Source organism: Chlorocebus sabaeus, chromosome 24 (genome assembly GCF_047675955.1).
Source record: "Chlorocebus sabaeus isolate Y175 chromosome 24, mChlSab1.0.hap1, whole genome shotgun sequence".
NCBI lineage: Eukaryota > Metazoa > Chordata > Mammalia > Primates > Cercopithecidae > Chlorocebus > Chlorocebus sabaeus.
In genome coordinates, this window is record NC_132927.1 from 68,083,487 (window position 1) to 68,104,216 (window position 20,730).

General features: G+C 33.8%; 1 protein-coding gene across 2 annotated transcripts in view; it reads right to left on the reverse strand.

The window, feature by feature from the left end:
- Positions 1 to 1,576: 1,576 nt before the first annotated feature.
- TC2N (tandem C2 domains, nuclear) overlaps positions 1,577 to 20,730 on the reverse strand; it is an 87,133-nt gene continuing 67,979 nt past the window's right edge. For both annotated transcript variants that reach the window (XM_073011270.1, XM_007987617.3), the window contains exons 5-12: positions 19,347 to 19,438; positions 18,059 to 18,134; positions 17,379 to 17,479; positions 16,864 to 16,980; positions 11,483 to 11,674; positions 6,620 to 6,734; positions 4,269 to 4,468; positions 1,577 to 1,974 (exon numbers count right to left, since the gene is read on the reverse strand). In XM_073011270.1, the coding sequence (XP_072867371.1) occupies positions 1,864 to 1,974; positions 4,269 to 4,468; positions 6,620 to 6,734; positions 11,483 to 11,674; positions 16,864 to 16,980; positions 17,379 to 17,479; positions 18,059 to 18,134; positions 19,347 to 19,438 (1,004 nt within the window). In that variant the 3' untranslated portion in view covers positions 1,577 to 1,863. The remainder of the gene's footprint in view (positions 1,975 to 4,268; positions 4,469 to 6,619; positions 6,735 to 11,482; positions 11,675 to 16,863; positions 16,981 to 17,378; positions 17,480 to 18,058; positions 18,135 to 19,346; positions 19,439 to 20,730) is intronic.

Sequence of the window (20,730 nt, forward strand, 5' to 3'; positions counted from 1 at the left end):
TGGTACCCATCAAAATAGTTGCATTTGCAGAGGATGTATAGGGCAGTGAAACTACTCTATATTATAATGATGGATACATATCATCATACATTTGTCAAAACCTATAGAATGTATAACACCAAGAGGGAACCCTAATGTAAACCATGAACTTTGGATGATAATGATATTTGAGAGTAGGTTCACCGATTCTAACAATGTACCATTGTGGTGCAGGATATTGATAGCGTGGGAGGCTGTTGAGGGCTTTGTTGGGGGAGAAAGGAAACTCTATCTTCCTCTCAATTTTTCTGTTAACCTACAACTGCTCTAAAAAAAAGTCTATTTTTAAAAACAATTTTTAAAACTTATATTTGTCTCAGATTCAAAATAGTATCACACAGGTGATTTATCTTAAAAGTCCATGTCAGTATTGACCTATATGTCATTTTTTACAAATCTAAAACAAAAGTATTTCAAAATGTTCAGTGGCAGAGAGTACTGGTACCACAAAATCAGGGCAGTAGAAGCAAAGGGGATATAAGATATGGACATTTTGTAGCTTGAGGAGATGGCACCTAGGGAAAGGAGAATTAAATGTTTATTTGGGAAAATGTTAATGATATACATAGAACATAGGAGCTGGAATAAACAAGGCATGCTTAGGTTATAGCAAGGCATAATCCTGGCCTAAAATATCACCATCTATCTCTGCATGTGTGGGACAAAGTAAGAATGTGGCGGGGGGGAAGGGAAGACTGAGAACACAGAGCATTTGGTCTACTTATTAGCAAAAATAAAGTGAGATTTTCTAAAATCAGATATAATGTCATCTGCCCCTTCAAAAAGCTGTTCTTTTTGGCCACACTTCTTATGGTCAATTACACTGAAATTATTTCCAAATACTGAGTTCTAATTAAAGTACTGGAAAGAAAACTGCAATAGAAAATACTTACTTGTTACACAGTATAATCAAGTATGGTTATAAATAAAAAAAAAAACATGGGAAAATACTCAAACATTGTAAATTATAGAATAATCTTAAAAACTAAAAACAAAGAACTGATTATCATAAAATACTGAATTTGCTATTTAAGCTCATTTAATTCTGTGAATTAGGATGGACCATATGGATGATACTCTTACTTTTACTCCAAATAAAACAAATAGTAAAATATTTGAGGAAAGAAAACAGCAAAGTACGTATATTCTGGGTTTCCAATTAAACTTCAACCTTCTGGTGTTTTCAATTATTCCTGCCAAAATGTAGTTTTCTATTTCTGAAGTTTCTTGGAGATAAGTAGCTTACAAAGTGGTAATGTGATGTCTTATGGGTAAAAAATTATAAAACACAGGGCACAAACTTTCCCCCAATATAGAAAATAGTTGAAATGGTTCAATTCATTTTTACCAGGAGAAAATATATAGCTAGAGGTAAACAGTGGAGCCAAGACCCAATCAATAATGCCTAGCACTGAAGTAATGTTAAAGTCTTCTAAATATCAATAGTACTAAGAGACTTGCTATACCAGGTTTTGAATATCTAAGTAAAGCTTAAAATACAAAAGCAAAAACATAATATAGAAAGAACTATCAGCGGTTGATATTCTCATAGACTTTATAATTTATTTAGTCATCTTAATACTATCCTTTGATTTTACTGTGTCTCTTGTTGCACAGTTTTAAAACATTTCCTTTACTTTGGATATCTGATAAAATTCATTATATTTTCTTATCAAATTTTCTATCAGATACATTATATACTGTAATTATAGCCCCCATAAATTGACAAATTTATTGATTTGTCTCTTCTCATTGGTAGCAAATTGAAATCATAAGTCTTCTAAAAGAATGTCAAATTCTTCACCAAATTAATGTGTGAAGTCTTCAAGATGGATTTAATTTGTGCCACTTGATAACAACCTTTTCTGGATTTATTACTGTCTCTTTCCACTGGTTCACTGCTTCAATGTTATTACTGTCTTCACTTATCCAAATCTGTAAAGGAAAGTAAGTACAATCATTTAACTTGACACAGTAATAATAACTAAGTTCAGACAGTTAGTTACTCTTACTGATGGAAGAAATTTGGAAGTTTGATTCATATATTTGAAATTAAACATCTTTCTTTTTTTCAAAAGTCAGTTTGATTTCTCTATTTGACATTTAAATGCTAAAACATTTAACCTGTTTAGTCATTCTGAAGACTAGTTTATAAGGTTCAATTCAATTAAAAAATTCAAGGTGAGGCAGTCAGGCGCAGTGGCTCACGCCTGTAATCCCAGCACTTTGGGAAGCCGAGGCAGGCAGACCACGAGGTCAGGAGATCGAGACCATCCTGGCTAACACGGTGAAACCCTGTCTCTACTAAAAATGCAAAAAATTAGCCAGGCGTGGTGGCGGGTGCCTGTAGTCCCAGCTACTTGGGAGTCTGAGGCAGGAGAATGCTGTGAACCCGGGAGGCGGAGCTTGCGGTGAGCCGAGATCGTGCCACTGCACTCCAGGTTGCACGACAGAGCAAGACTCCATTTAAAAAAAAAAAAAAAATTTCAAGGTGAAATATTACAAAATAATTTCCCCTAGAACAGTTATTAGTATCCTTTCCTATTCAAGAAATCTAGGAGCTCAACTTAAAACTGATGCCGACCACTCAAAAACATTCTTGTAAAGATCAATTAAAGTGAGGCTAATCATGATTCAAGTTAGATTGGTAAGGAATGTGCATTTTAAAGGACCTTTTACATGAAATAAACCATAATCTCAATTAAAATCTGATAAATAGTCATTCTTGATCAATAGTAATTTCATAGTACCCATCACTTATGTAACTTAAATACTACATGTGAACACATACATAGTATTATGCAAATTATACAAAAGACATCACAATAATTATATTATTATGAACCTTTATGAAGACAAGGAATAAAAAAACTTGAATTCTCACCTTACCTCTAGCACTAACAAATGCTTTTACCTTGGAGTTAACTTCTCTGAGATTCAGTTTCTAAGAGATTAGAGCAGGTCATTGGTTTAAATCTTTTTCCTTTTCTTTCTTGGTCTAAAGAACCTTCCTTTCAAATGAAATCTTACAAATAACCCCAGTATGTAAAACAGACGTTAGAGTACTTTGGTTGATACAGGGGTGGAAGACCTTGAGTTCACCTTTGGCTGCCCCATCATGGTTCCTCCTAAGGCTACACCAGATAAGCCATAGGCAGCAGATGACCAGCAAGAACCTTTCCAGAATTATTATTCTAACTAAAATCTTAGCCAAGAGAATGGAATCACCACAAATGTTATCATGAAAATCATTTCAAGTAAATTTCCTATTCCATTCATACCATTAAGTTGAGGCTTGATGATATACGAAAACTTTAACTGAATTGACTTCATAGGCTTAATGGCTTTCAAAAGTGTGCTGGTTATATGAATTCTTGAATTCAAGTTATTTTCCAAATAGTAAATTATAAACAAAACAACATTTTTAATAATATTTTATGTAAAAATATATATTAAAAAGTAAATCAAGGAGCTGATATCAATCTTTGAAAAGTCATACATAATTTGAGGATTTCATGCAGACTGTTAATAATATCTTATCAAGTTGAAGCTTTTAAACCAATAATATAGATTGTGGAATTTAAATGTGGTTCAAACAATTGTAATTAAGGTGAAAGATAATGGATAGCTACCACTAGTCTATTCAGAGTAAGGAAAGGAAACAAGCTCCTAGAAGACTTGCAAGTTAGCAAGTGTTATGTTGTTTTACACAAATTGTACCAAGATTTTAAAATAATTCAGACAGTAGTATTAACTAAATAATATCACAACCACTGTTAAAATGGACATGTTCTAGGAATTCAAAACTAACATAACTCAGGTAAGAGCATATAAAAAGTGCCCATGTTAAACATTAAATCAAAGATTAAACAAAATAAAGTAAATTTGATACTCAAAGTCTTAAGAAATTGATTTAAATACTTAATGTTCCCTCCTTCCACAAGGAAGAAATCAGTAGTACTGAAAAACTGATAATTCTCATCGTTTTTAAAGTAAAAAAGCTCAGAAAAAAACATATTTAAGATAAACCTGATTGCTCAGAAATTCCAACTATTTGTATTAAAGCAAAAAGTCTGACAAGTTTTGATTTTTGTAGCAACAATGAATTTTGATTTATGATGCTAAAGAACTGTACTCTATTCGACTTTAATATTATCCTGTATTCTCTTTGTTAAGTGACTGTTTGAATGCATAGAAAAATACAAGGAAGGATAAAAAATCCTACTAACCTGGCCCACAAAGTGTTTTCTTCTTACAGAGCTTCGACTATAAAGCTTAATGAGAAAAACAATGTCTTTTTCACTCTGTATAAGTGGAAAAATCATAGTCTCTCCCCACTTGACTCTTCCATTGGAGGCCTTCAGTAAGCGTGTCTTTTTCTTGTAAATCAACTCTCCCGAGCTAAACATTCCCACCTTCACAAAAAAACCTTAAAAATTAGAAATACTGGTTTATAAAATGTTTTTCAAAATACCATATAAAGGTGTGTATATACACATCCAAGTTGGAATTTATATATATAACATTTATTGTAAAAATACAGATAAGTCACTTTTAAATGTTCGATGAGCTACAACCATAACAGAAAACAGCTCTAGTCAACTTTATAACTTTGGCCATACTTTACTACTATAACTTTAAATGAACTTAATCTTTCTGTGGCTGAATACCATTAAAGACTGGAAATGGAGGCATAAACAACAATCACAGTAAGAGTGCACACTGAAAAGGATCACACTAAAGAGAGGTGCCAATTTTTTAGACAGCTGGAGGTATTTATTTCACAATTTTATATAAGTAAAATATAAAAGACTCCAGGAGTTAAGTATATGCCCACTAGATAAAATCTACACATTAAATAAATTTGAGATGTAGAGCTTCCAGTAATGGCAGAAAAGTTTGTATAAACTAACCTTCCCATAAATAACAATTATAAACTTTGGAAAAAAATTTAAAAACACTAAAAGCAGAAAGAAATCGGAGGGAAGTCAACTGGTAAGAGATGGGAACTTCCCTGGGTAAAATTCAGCTTGATACAGCTTTTCACCTAAGCATACTCCCCTATCTGACTGACACAGCACCTACAGCTCAAGCAGAAAGTACAGTCTGACTAATTGGAGGTGACAGAGCTGGGCTGCCAGGGAAGCAAGAAAGTGAGAACCCCCAGAAAGGAGGGAGCCACAAAGTGAGAGCTGAGAACTGACCATCAGATTGATAGAATGAAGAGCTGTGGTCATCCTGATGAGGATGTTTTAAGGGAAGCCCGTTATAAACCGCAGCTGTTGTCCTTGTTTCCTAGAATTAATTATATATAGTCCTGATGATTTATTCCAAGTTAGGTTTTATTTGCTTATTTTTATTTTAGGATTTTCCATCTATCTACATAGGTGACATTAGTCTATAATTACTTTTTGTGTGTGCTGTCCATTCTGTTTTGGTATCAAGAATATGCTGACCTCACAAAATTACTTTTTCCATCTTCTTTTCATGCTTTGGAGCAGCTTATATACAATAAAAATTACATGTTCCTTGAAAATTTGGTAGAATCTTCCAGTACAATTACCTTGGCCTAGTGCTTTTATTAGAGGCAGTTCTTTAACTACCTTTTCATGGTTATTCTTTTATTTAGATTTTCTTCCTCTTCTTAAGATTCTACTTTCAACCACTGAATTTCTCAGAAAGTCATTTATTTTACATAGATACCCAAAAAATTGGTATAGTTATATATGGTATTGCTTTATATATGATAGAATCTCTTCTGAATTTGAAATTATATCCTCTTCATTGCTCAGAACATCATTCATGTTTTCTCTGTTTTTTTCACTTGATCTCACCTGCTATAGATTTGTTTATTTTAATGATTCTTTCAAAGAAACAGCTTTTAGTTTTATTGATTATGCCTTTTGTGGTTGTCTCCATATCTGTCACCTTCAACTGTAGCTTTAGTATCTTACATCTAATTTCTTTGTGTTTGTTGTTTTTCTAGCTTCTTGAATTGAATGCTCAGTTTCATTTATTTTCAGTCTTTCTAGTTACAGTGAACATGTATTGCTTTTGCCTGCCCCCAGATAGTTCCCTTCTTTTAGTAGGGAAAAGGGGCACTCCTACCCCAATTCAAATCTTTAGGACTAGACAACCAAAGTATCACAACTCCTGGTTGTACACAAAACACAGGGAGGGAAAAGTGTTCCTAGGTTTGTTTTTGATATATATATTTTTTTACAATTAAGTTTCTAGTTAGCAGGGCATTCCACAAAGGGCACAGACCTAGAGAGAGGATAAATCATTTCAGGGGGTAAAATATAACTGAGAATCCTCTAGACATTCAACCTGTATGAACTGATGAGCTAAATAAAAAACAGTATCAAAGGCAGAGAGGTCATAACTGGATAACACTCAAGAGACCACTGTATTAAGGTAGACACAATGGCTAAAATTTGAAATCCTATAATTTTAAAGTAAATAAGTTAAATAATAAAAGTTACTAAGATTTTAATCTCCACTGTAAGAAACGTAGAAAAAATACTTTCTATTACTAATACTTTCTGAAGATTCTACTTTGAACCATTGATATACTTACTCAAAGTCAAAGGTGTTGAGGAGCTTGGAAGGTATTGTGCCTCAAGAATTTGTAACTGAATTCTGCTATTTACTGCTTGAAAACAAGTCCCCAATTCAAGTTCTGCATGGCAAACCTGCATATCAAAAAAGTGTCATTTGGTAGTTAAGAATAAAGTTTTGGGGATAATTAAAAAATTCAAAGAGAAAAAGTTAAGGTTAGAAATTTTGAAAGTATTCCTTTCCAATGATATTCAAAACTATAAGCTACAAGAGAAAGTTAAGAAGATAAATATCATGAATTCTTTAAAGTACTCATTTGCATGGATTCTGAAAATACAGGTTCTATCTACGTACTGAAACTTCAAAATCAGTGACACCTACAGCCAATTCAAATTAAAAGTAAATTAAATTCATAAGCAGTATCACTGGAGAAAATGCCAGTGAAATTAACACAAAAGGAATACACTTTCAAAAGAACTAAATGTAGTCAAATTATTTTTAGAGAACACATGAAATATGATTAAAAAGTTACATATGAAAATCAACATTTTTTTCTAATTGTGGAGATCAGGGTAGGTGCTACCAAAATCAGAAGACAGCAATAAACAGATCTGTGGATTAAGAGTTGAATTACTATGCTGAATAGAAGCAAGCTAAAGAAAGCTGGCAAGAAGGAAGCTAGTCAAAGTGATGAGGCAGTAAATAATAAGGAAAAGGTCAAAGAAAACCTGAGGCAAACAGTAAAATGAAGGAGACTTAAAGAAGAGGAAAAATTAAAACGTGTTCTTCAGCACTGCTGACCAACAGCAGAAGAAAGTTGGTAATTTGTCTGTGAAATACAACACAAGTCAGACTACTTAGGTGGATTCCAATGTCCTTGGACTGAAAAATAAAAGGGAGAACAGTAGTCCAAACACAAAAACACTATTGTTTACATGTTGAAAAGAGTAAGAATAGGAATAAAGTAGGAACATAATGTTTACAGATCATACTAGGGCTCAGCATAGACAGACACAAAAGTCTTTGCTAGTACTGATTCCAATAAAGTTACAGAACAACTGAATGACACTTGATGAGGACATTTATATTTGACATTGCTCATTATTCCCCAATAACTGGCTCATGGCTCACTGGAAAAAAAAAAAAAAAAAAAAAAACCTTTCCATATACATAACATTGACAGAGGCTTGGTGTTTTCTTAAAATATGATTCTGTATTTTAAACTAGTCATGCCATAAGAAATGAAGAGATAGAAAATGAAAAGTGAATTGCTTAACAAGTACAAACTCAACTGTTGGAATTTAATTCCCCCTTGAAAAGGTCTAAACTGATGATAAAACTTGTTATTTGGTAACAAATGATGACTTCTAATAAGCAAGTTAATTTATTGCTTTTGATTGTAATCAGAATGAGAACGAACTAACAACTTTTCACATGAACTAATTTTGATAGCCATAAAACAAAACAAAACAAAACAAAACAAAAAAACCTTTGCTGATACAAAAAAATTGCTGGCCTTGGCATTTAAAAAATATATTTTAAAAGATAGAGTCACACTGTTTATAAAACACAAGGGAAATCATGGTTAAATTTTTTTTATTATTTTTTATTATGGTTTTGTACCCACAACGTAATAACACTTATGAAAACACATAAAGGTGGCAAAACTTCTCTTATTGTTACACAATTGTAGAGTTCACGCTCATAAAACAGAGCAGCATTTGGCAATAGGCTTACCATTTCCCACTTGCCAAGGTTATTTCACAAATCCAATTCATGTTCCAGGACATTAATTCAGATCATGAAAAACTATTCAAAGATTTAAACTATTGGCCAGGCGCAGTGGCTCACGCGTGTAATCCAAGCACTTTGGGAGGCCGAGGTGGGCGGATCACCTGAGGTCAGGAGTTCAAGGACAGCCTGACCAACATGGAGAAACCTTGTCTCTACTAAAAATACAAAAATTAGCCGGGTGTGGTGATGCACGCCTGTAATCCCAGCTACTCCGGAGGCTGAGGCAGAAGAATTGCTTGAACCTGGGAGGCAGAGGTTGTGGTGAGCTGAGATCACGCCACAGCACTCCAGCACTCCAGCCTGGGCATTAAGAGCGAAACTCGGTCTCAAAAAAAAAAAAAAAAAAAGAGCAGCATTTGGCAATAGGCTTACCATTTCCTGCTTGCCGAGGTTATTTCACAAATTCAATTCATGTTCCACTTATTTCAGATCATGAAAAACTATTAAAAGATTTAAACTATTTAAATCTCATAGTAACCAAAAAATTAAAATTCCAATCAATTAGCAGGTATGTATTGACTGCATTTAATAAGCACAAAACTGCTCCTGAATAATGTATCCTTTTATTCAGAAAAGAAAATATTGTTAGCCTTCCTGGAAGGGTTGAAATGAAATGTTGAGCATCATTAGAGAACATCATGATCTGGTGATGTTTGAGAATATCTTCTTAGGGGGGGCAATACATGGTAGAGTTAAAAGAGCTGGCTTTGGAATCAGACTGCCTCCATTCAAATCCTGACTCCCCAATACTGGCTGTATGACCTCAGGCAAGTGTTCCCTTGATCTCCACAAAAGGGATAAAGAGCACCGGGGTGATAATTTTGGTGTGATCATTAGATCACATGGCACTGAGGCAGCCGTAAGATAAATCTCTGTAAATGCCAGCTGTTTCTTCAGGAAAACGTATTTCTTCCACATTATTCAACACCAAAATTTGAGATCTGAAGTAACTATTTACATTACTATTTGTCAAGGTCAAGAACTCTTTATTGAGTAAAAGCCTGAAAGTTGTGCTGCTCATGGTGAAACAGTTGTCAGTGTGGATGGTTAAATCTGGCTCTTTTTGTTTTTGTTTTTTTTTTTTTTTTTGAGACGGAGTCTCGCTCTGTCGCCCAGGCTGGAGTGCAGTGGCCGGATCTCAGCTCACTGCAAGCTCCGCCTCCCGGGTTTATGCCATTCTCCTGCCTCAGCCTCCTGAGTAGCTGGGACTACAGGCGCCTGCCACCATGTCTGGCTAATTTTTTGTATTTTTAGTAGAGACGGGGTTTCACCATGTTAGCCAGGATGGTCTCGATCTTCTGACTTTGTGATCCACCCGCCTCGGCCTCCCAAAGTGCCGGGATTACAGGTGTAAGCCACCATGCCTGGCCAAGTCTGGCTCTTTAAATGTCACAATTAGAATATTTATTTTCCTCTTCAACACATTAAAACAAAGCATACTATTATTGCTTTAGCCAATAATATGAAACAGTCACACTTACTAACATAAATTCACTGGTCCAGTATAGCCCAAACACTCTTCTTTCAGGGTATCAATCTATAACCCTAGTACTTGGCATTCAGAAAATACACAAATATTTATAAGATCTCTGATACATGAAACATAATTTAGTAGAAATTTAGCCATAATTATTCATTCATATTTTCCAATGCAGATAATAATGTCTCAATTCCCCAGAAAATCCCTGAGTTCTCTTCTTATATACTCTGTTTTTAACGTTTTAATATATGAATTATCTATTTAAATAGTGTATTTGTGCCTTCTGTAAACTATGGCTGCAGATTACTACCTACTAAGCTAGTGTCAAATATGCCAGTGACAAACTCCTGTCATAGTTACAGAACAGCACATTGGGGGTTGAGATAAAGAATAATAGGCAAGGCTGGGCGCAGTGGCTCACGCCTGCAATCCCAGCACTTTGGGAGGCCGAGGCAAGAGGATTGTTTGAACTCAGATGTTTGAGACCAGAATGGGCAATATAGCGAGACTCCTCATCTCTACTAAAAATTTAAAAAATTATCTGGGCATCGTGGTATGCCTGTAGTCCTAGCTTCTCAGGAGGCTGAGGTTGGAGGATTGCTTGGGCTGGAAGATGGAGAAGGTAGTGAGCTGTGATTGTGCACTGCCTCCATGCTGGGCTACAGAGCTGTCTTTCTTCCTCAAAAAAAAGGAAGGGAAGGGAAGGGAAGGGAAAGGGAGGGGAAGGGAGGAGGGGAGGGGAGGACGGGAGGCGAGGAGAGGGAAAAGGAAAGAAGGAAGGAAGGAAGGAAAAATGTTTCTGCCCCATATCCCCCAAAATTCTGATTTTTTTTAGTTTATGTATGGGCATTTTTTTAAAGCTCCCAGATGATTCTAATGTGTACCCAGAGTTAAGAAGCACTTCCAGTCACCTTAAATATTTTTGGAAAAAGGTAAAATATAAATCCCATATAAATTTAAAACCACATATAGGTTTGACCTTATAAAAGCTTAAGACTGATTTTTATGAATATTTATCCTAACATTTGGTCTATATAATTTAATTAGAAATTCCTAAATGATTTAAAAACAGTGTTCAGTTTGCTGAGAGAAGCAAAGAGCAGGTCCCAATCAGCACCATTAGGCAATAAAGCTTTTTACAAAAAAAAAAAAAAAAAAATCAGCTGTAAAACTTCTAATCAATTTATGAGCTGCTGTATAGCTTACTCATGGTTAAAACAACTTTTCTAATCTATTTCAGGGCAATTCTCTGATTGAGTTTGGAATTTATGATTCTTTTTTGTTTTTCCTAAGTTATCAGCTACCTAAAAAATCTTTTTATAAAAAGGTTATTCATACCTCAAAGTTTTCCCCTGAAGTATAAAATATTAATAAGAAATGTGCTAGGAGAAGGTAAACTTGAGGTTATTTTCCAACAGAGAAAGAAAACAGTTCTGTTAACATTTTATCAATAATTTCTAAAATATTATTTGGAAATAATATTATTGCTACTTGAGAGCCTTCTAGATCCTCTAATATTTTATTCAGGTTATCTTCTAACAAACAAAAACCCATCCACCAAATAATTCTAAAAGTATGAAATACTCTTAACATACTATTATCACTTACAGAAATTTTTGAAGGCGGTGTTATATCCAGAGAGTAATCCATTTCCTGTGTGCTAAGGGTTCTGAGTGATAGTGAGCATTTTCCAATGGTTTTCTTCCTGGGAGTCTGGGTTTGAATCTTAAATATAAGCCTTACGGTTTGTAGACTTTGAAGTTTAATAGCAAATACAAACGTTTCCATAAATTCAATAGCCTTTAAAAAAAAAAAACAAGAAAACATAAAATATATAAATAAAAGGCTTATATGCCAGTACAAAATAATATTTTATTTTATATTCAGAAAAGGTATATTTAATTCTTTTTACAACAAAACATCTATTTAATGTGAGTGAAAATAAGAATGGCAATGACTTGCTTTTCTAGAGTTTATCCTGGATACTCCCTTTCTTAATTTGACAAATCATCCTTTAAATTATTTAAGAATTCGAGTCATATTCACACCATGCTCACCACAATACAGCTTTTTCCCTTTTTGAAAATTAATTGTTTTTCCATCTTTGGTTCTGGCATCTTTCCTGTCATCATCACCATTCTTCAACAGTTTAGGAGAGTGGTGCAGGAATCTCATATGCAAGCACTCTCTTGTTCACAGTATCTAACTAGTTCACATAAAGAGACTTGAATTATTTCTTTAAAGGAGTTATTTTTTGTCTAACGAATCTTCCCATCTATCTTAGGCTTCAGTTTCCTTTTTGGTGACATTTATTCCACCCTTTCCTATCTGAAAAACTAACTCCTTGATAGAGAAGACAAAGGAAAATATTAGTTTAAAATTATACTTTCTCTCCTAATCACCCATCTCAGTCAGCAAGTCAGTGTTTTCCAGCCTCAGAACATTTTTAAATGCTCTTGTTACTTTTAATATTTTTAAATCCTTGGTTTACTATGGGCTAACATGTTCTTGACACTAGACTGTTCTTTGCCATACACTTCCTTCTTTCCATCTTTAATGCATACATTTAGAAAGGAGCTTTTACTCCTTTTGAAAAGGCAAGATATCTGGGCAACTAGCATAAATATTTTGAATACAGGCATACCTTATTTTACTGTACTTTGCTTTAATGTGCTTCACAGACATTACATTTTTTGCAAATTGAACGTTCGTGGCAACACTGTGTTGAGTAAGTCTATCAGTGTCATTTTTCTAATAGCATGTGCTCACTTCATGTCTCTATCACATTTTGGTAATTCTCATAATAGTTCACACTGTTTCAATATTATTGTATCTGTTATGGTGACCTGTGCTCAGTGATCTTTGATATTACTATTGCAATTGTTTTGGAGTGCCACAAACCACACCTATATAAGATGGGCAACTTGATCGATAAATGTGTGTGTTCTGATGGCTCCGGCAACCAGCTGTTCCATCTCTCTCCCTCTCCTCAGGCCTCCCTGTTTCCTAAGACACAACAATATTGAAATTAGGCCAATTAATAACCCGAAAACGCCCTCTACGTGTTCAACTGAAAGGAACAAACGTATATCTCTGACTTTAAATCAAAAGCTAGAAATGACTAAGCTTAGTGAGGAAAATACGTCGAAAGCCGAGATAGACCAAAAGCTAGGCCTTTTATATCACTTAGTCAAGTTGTGAATGCAAAGGAAAAAATTACTGAAGGAAATTAAACGTACTACTCCAGTGAACATACAAAGTGAAACAGCCTTATTGCTGATGTGGAGAAAGTTTTATTTGTCTGGACAGAAAATCAAATCAGCCACAACATTCCCTTAAGCCAAAACCTAGTTCAGAGCAAGGTCCTAACTCTCTTCAATTCTATGAAGGCTGAGAGAGGTGAAGAAGCTGAAGAAGAAAAACTAAAAGCTAGTAGAGGTTGGTTCATGAAGTTTAAGGAAAGAAACAGTCTCCAAAACATAAAAGTGCAAGGTGAAGCAGCAAGTGCTAACGTAGAAGTTGCAGCAAGTTATTCAGAAGATCTAGCTAAGAAGGTGGCTACATTCAACAACAGATTTTCAATGTAGACAAAAGAGCCTTCTGTTGGAAGAAGATGCCATCTAGGACTTTCACAGTTACAGAGAAGTCAATGCCTGACTGCAAGGCTTCAAAGGACCAGGCTGACTCTCTTGTTAGGGGCTAATGCAATCAGTCACTTTGAGTTGAAGCCAACACTCACTCACTGTTTTGAAAATCCTAGGGCCCTTAAGTATTACACTAAATTAACTTTGCATGTGCTCTATAAATGGAACAACAAAGCCTGGATAACAGCATATCTGTTTAAAGCATAGCATGGTTTACTAAATATTTTAAGTCTACCTTGAGATCTACTGCTCAAAGAAAAAAAAAAAGATTCCTTTCAAAACATTATTTCTCATTGACAATGCACTTTGTCACCCAAGAGCCCTGACAGAGATGTATACAGAGATGAATGTTATTTATTTTCATGTCTGCAGACACATCCATTCTGCATCCCATGGATCAACTTTCAAGTGTTATTACTTAAAAAATAAATTTTGTAAGGCTATCGCTGCCATAGATAGTGATTCCTCTGATGGACCTGGGCAAAAGCAATTGAAAACTTTTTAGAAAGGATTCAGGATTTTAGATGCCATTAAGAAAATTCATGATGCATGAAAAGAGGTCAAAATAAGGACATTAGCAGGAATCTGGAAGAAGTTTATTCTAACCCTCATGGCTGACTTTGAGGGATTCAAGATTTCAGCAGAGGAAGTAATTGCAGATGTGGTGGAAACAGCAAAAGAACTAGAATTAGAAGTAGATCCTGAAGATGCAATTGAATGGCTGCCATCTCATGATAAAATATGAACAGATAAGAAGTTGCTTCTTACACATACGCAAAGAAAGTAGTTTCTGGAGATAGAATCTACTCCTGGAAAAGATGCTGTGAACATTGTTGAAATGAATTCAGAGGATTCAGAATATTACATAAACTTAGCTGAAAAGCAATAGCAGGGTTTGAGAGGATGGAATCCAATTTTGAAAGAAGTTCTACTGTGGATAAAATGCTATCAAACAGCATCACATACTACAGGGAACATTTTTGTGAAAGGAAGAGTAATAGATGTGGTCAACTTCACTGTTGTCTTATTTCAAGAAATTGCCACAGCCACTTCAACCTTCACCAGCCACCACCCTGATCATTCAGCAACCATCAACATCAAGGCAAAACCTTCCACCAGCAAAAAGATTACAACTTTCTGAAGACTCAGATGATCGCTAACATTTTTTAGAAATAAAGTATTTTAAACTAAAGTGTGTAAATTACTTTTTTAGACATAATGCTATTGCACACTTAATGGACTACAGTATAAAGATAACTTTTGTATGCACTGGGAAACCAAAAAACTCATGTGATCTGCTTTATTGCAATGTTCGTTTTAGTGTGGTGGTCTGGAACTGAATCTACAGTATCTCCGAAGTATGCCTATACTGTGCCCAAATTGTTACTCTCTTGTTGTAATAGCTTATGTCTCTCTGTATAGCCAGAATTGTCTTTCTGAGGGTCTCACAACTACTGAGTTATCTTTTTCTTTTAGAGTCTCAAGCCATAGAATCAAGCCAATTATATATTACACACAAAATGTTTAATGAGCTTACAAATTAAGCAAGTATGATGCTTCATTTCACACTTTCCATATTTTGCCAAATAGGAGTCTCCCAAACAACTTTATATAACAAAATTGTAAAATGAAAGACTCCATACAAGTTTTAATATGGGAACATTTTTCCTTACTTTTCCTAAGCTAAATTAGCTTTATTTGAAAATCAAAAAGTAAAATTGTTTAATTTAGAAAGTAGTCATCTATGAGTGTCAAGGTTATAATGAGTTAAGGTTTATTTCTAGCTAGACTTTCGACGATACATATTTTCATAAAGTGAGATCCTAATATATACATATACACATACATATATACACATTCATACATGTATACACATACACACACACCCTAATTTTGATCACTGCCTTTTTCATTTATTAAAAATGTTTTTCCAGCTCCTTAAAAACTCTTCCTAAACATTAGTTTTCATAGCTACCTAGGTTTCTATCACATGGTGTTATGGGCTGAATTACACCCTTCTAAAAAAGATATGTTGAAGTCCTGAGCCCCAGCATCTCAGAATGTGAACTCATTTGGAAAGAGGGTCACTGTAGACGTGATCAGTGAAGTCAAGAAGAGGTAATACTGAAGTAGGGTGGACCCCTATTGACTGGTATCCTTTTAAGAAGATGGCCATGTGAATACACAGAACACAGGTATAATGCCATGTGAAGACAGAAGCAGAGACTGGAGTGATCTACAAGTCATGGAATGTTAAGGATTGCTGGCCATCACAGTAACTGGAAGAGAGGCATGGAACAGCTTCTCCCTCAGAGAAGGAATCAACACTGCTGACATTTTGATTTTGGACTTTCTCCAAAGCTGCAAGAGAGAAAATTCTGTTGCTGTAAGTCACCCAGTTTGTGATACAGTACTGTGTTATGGTAGCCCTAGGAAACCAATGCACATAAGTACACCATTAGGTTTTTCAACCATTCCTCTGTATGATGTTTGGACTTTTTTCAATTTTTCTTCAAACAAAACTTCCAAGAATATTTTATATATTTTTGTTTGTATTTTAGATTATTTCCACAAAAATAATTTCCAGTTTCAAAGCAGAATTACTGTTTAAAAGTGTAAATATTTTAAGGTTTTGACATGTAGTGTCAAGATAATTTCTAAGAAGTTGTATGTTCTAGAATACCTGTAAAATTTTTCCTAATTCTAAGAAGAAAGGAAAGAAAGAAAGAAAGAAGAAACAGAAAGCAATATGCAACTTAAATTTGTATTTCTATGATTAATAGTGAGAAGAAACTTTTTATATGTTTATTAGTCATTTGAATATTATTTTAAAATGATGTCTTTTAGAAGATATATTTTCATTTGCATAGAAAAACAACAGTCTTTTAACCTATAACAAATGACAGAAATGAACATGTATTTAAATTAATGTAAAATCTAGAATCTACAAAACCAAACTCAGGATCGTAAGTCCTTCTGTTATACTAATTGGAAGTATTTAAAAGAAAATTCATTGCAATCATGAAATTATTTTTCAAGGCCAAAGTGGGTTGGGGGAAACAGAAGCCAAGATTTATTTCATTTCACACAAGAAAAGTAAATAGGTTTCTTAGATATTATTCATCTTCTGTATATTCTAGTGAATAAGATGTTCTTTTTAAATGCATCTTAATACTAGACAATGAAATATCAAATATTTTAGACACTCAAAGTTGTCTTGAAAAAGCAACAATACATAGTTGTAGTTTCCCTGAGATAAAAGACTTTCTTATTCTGATTTGTTTACATGGGTAAAAGTGACATAAGAAAAACAGAAAAGAAATTCAAACACAAACAGCCACTTACGTTGGAACCTTCCTTGGCTGAAGATTTGAAATGCACTGGTTTGGGCAATGTAAGTATTCCTTTTATAGAAACAGTAGGAGTGTCTCCATAACTAGAGGGCCAACTTAAATCTCTGCACTAAAAAAATTAAAAATACAGTTTGAATTTTACAGAGGATCCAACAATACAAACATTTGATGTATTTCTTGAGGTACTGACTTTAGATAAAAACTATAAAAATAAACTTGTCTACTGAGACCTCATGTTGCATCCACATTAAGCAAATTTTGACATATAATATTCTAGATGTCATGTCAATTTCCCTCTTGAGCTTAAAAGCACACAAACTTCCATCATACTACAGATTTTTTTTTCTTAGATGCTTTATTAAATACTATTTTCTGTAAAAATATTAAAGAATTCCAAATTTCAAAGGTGTCACTGGCCCATTCCCCAGAAAAGGGCAACAGTAAATGTTTACAATGTCTAAATATTCAATTTTGTAATAAAAGCTGGTATTAACTATACTAATTTACCTGTAAAACTGTGATCCAGATCTGTTCTACTGAAGAATTATAAAACAATTTCACATTCAGTCTCCCAAAGTCCCTTTCATCTCCTGATAGAGTAATTGTATCTGAATTATAAAAGGACAAAGATGTTTCAAATGCCATGCAATCCTTCTAACCCAATTAAGCTTTGATACAATCCAATTTTAAGAGCACAATTTTTAAATGCTACAATTATTTTTTAAAGTTCACAATCTAAGAAGACAAAAATCACACTTTAATGTTTTCATTGGTGCACTAGAGGGAAGATATATACTATAAAAAGGTCTCATGGGTTTAAAAACTTAACCCAATTGCAGTAAGGGATTTACATTAAAACTAAGAGAAATCTTTCCAAATAATATATATATGGACTTAATACTGTATTCTTCTGGAGGCTCCTTCACCAGCACACTTTAATACAAACAAAAGATACTCAGCTGCTTCACTTTTTAAAAAGCCACACTTGTACCTGAACACTGAGAAATGTACCATGTGACCTGAGTATCCATATGCTGATAACACTACCAACATAGTTTTATTTAGACTTAATTTATTATATCAACATAGTAGATATAATCATCTAGAGTTTTTCACCTTATATACAATTTCAAGTTACTAGAAATAATTATCTTAAGAGTATAAAAATAGGATACTTTATTCCTTACCCAGGCTTCTGTTACTCCCCTGAGAATTTTTCCTTGAAGAAGAACTACTGGGTACACTGGACAATGAATCATGTCTCTATAAATAAAATTATTCTTTAGTCAGAAATTGCACATGAAACCTTAAGGATTCTGATACATATGCCTCAATATCCATCCTCATAACAAACTGCACGCTATTTTGACAGTGTTACAGGTCAGAATTTCCCACTTACAGGTAGTGAAAAAGAAAAAAAGGTTTTGGCATTTGTTAGGAATATCTTAAACATCTTACAAGATAATATACTGGAAAGCCTTTGCTGTTTTTGATTTGGTTTTGTAATAAGGAGAAAGATGTTACTGCTTAGGTTTCATACCTGAGGGTATTAATGAAAATGAGAATTTATTTAGAAATAGCCTGCTATGGAAAAACTTGTAAAGCTGCAATTATCAAAGCATAGTCAATCTGAACCTGCAGCATCAGTATCATTTGGAACTTGGTAGGAATACAAACTCAGGTCCTACTGCAGAGCTACTGAATTAAGAACTCTGGGGATGAAGCCTGTCATCCTGTGTTTTAACAAGCTCTCCAAACAATTCTGATGCATGTTAAACAACTGTTGCTATAAAAATTTAAATCTATAAAAAGTTAACTCAGTTGAGGATTAAGGATTATCTAGAACATATTTCCATTTTATAAAATATATGTATATGCATTCACATGGAAACAAGACCATGAGTACATACAACAATATTTTCACATTGCACTTACTCTGAGTTATAGGAAATACAGGAATTTGTCTTTCTACTTTGCTTACTTCTATTTCCTAATTTAAATAATTACAGCTTACTTGTAATAAAAAAGAAACATTTTTTAAAACACCAAAATAATTCTTAATTCCTTTTCAAAACCAAGAGGATGCAGTGTTAATATTAGTGAATAAAGTCCTACATCTCAAAAGAAATATAATTTTTAATAACTAGCTGGTTATATTTGGTAAGAAAAGCTAAATTAATAAGCACTTTTAATTATACCATTTTAAATACCAACTGTTTCAAGGTTCCCTGAGAGCATACCAACTGAGATATAAAATTTATTGAAAAAAGAAAAACTACTGCCTTTTAGCAATCAAATAACAACAGCTTTCTAAAATAATGCACATGGGAAATATCAATTATTTATTCTTCAGATATCAGAACAGATACATCTACAAAAAATATACAACATATTCCTAATGTAATTCACACATTTCTGAATTTTTTATTTGAAAGGAAATTATCACATATAATTAAATTTATGTAGCTAATTCACCTGGATGAATCGCTGAGATGAGCTTGTAAGATCAAACATAGATTTGCTTAGCCCAGGGGAACCGGGAAGTTTGTTGGTCCTTAAATCACAAACTACAAAGGGATATGAGAAAAGTATATATTTTTAAGAAACACTGGAATTCTACTTAATTACCATGAACTAAATCTCTGTAGCAATACATCATGAATATTATGTGTAAATCTACAGAAGAGATAAAGCCTTCTAATAAAATATTTTTTAACTTAAAAATTTTTTTCAATTATTTTATTTTTGTTCGAAACAGAAATCAACATAAATCAAACAACACATTTTCATATCCACATCAAATATCAAACAGGGAAAATTCACTTTTTTCTTTACATTCCCCATTCCTTGATCCAATAAAAATAATCTAAGAGTAAATACTCTGTATTAAGTGTAATGCAATTATTTATTATTAATAAGCACGTATTACTTTTAAAAATCAATACTCAATCCCATGTGCTCCTATATTTCTAGTCTGTATTTTTAGTTTCCCTCCTACACTGTAAGATCTGTGAAGAAAGGAACTTTGTATGCCAATTATATATTCAAGCACAGTAGTGAATGCAAGGCAGGCCCTTAAATAAGTATTTCTTCTTTATTTTCAGTACCTCATCCTAAATTCAGTGGTTGAGATATATAGATATAGATATAGATATATCCCCTGAAAAATTGAGAATTTTGTGACTCACAGATGAACGTGGTAGACTCTAATTCACACAGTCTCAAATATGAAACTACAAAAGCTCTATAATCACTTAAGCAGTTTCTTTGTTTATATTTCCCATCACACTATGAGTTTCTAAATTCATCATTTTCACTGAATACAGAAAATGAAAAAATATTACCGTATTTAGTACAAATATCTATGTACAAATAGCTGTTACAGAGTTTATGAATATACAGATGACAAGTGAAATGCACACAAAATAATCTGGGCTGGTGCAGTGGTTCATGCCTGTAATCCCAGCAATTTGGGAGGCCAAGGCAGGAGGATTGCTTCAGCCCAGGAGTTCAAGCCCAACCTCAGCTACATGGCAAAACCCCGTCTCTACAAAAAATACAAAAAAAATTAATCAGGTGTTGTGGCACGTGCCTGTAGTCCCAGCTTCTGGGGTGGGGGGCAGGGGTGATGAGGAGCTGAGGTATGAGAATCACTTGAGCCTGGGAGGTTGATGCTGCAGTGAGCTAAGATTGCACCACTGTGCTCCAGCCTGGGCAACAAAGCGAGACTCTGTCTCAAAACAACAACAACAAAAAGACAAAATAATCTGAAAACTAAACTTGCTTTTTCATGTTTTCTTCCCTTGTACCTGGTATGCAGCTAACTCCCTTCTCTTTTGTTGTATGTATTTATCATGAA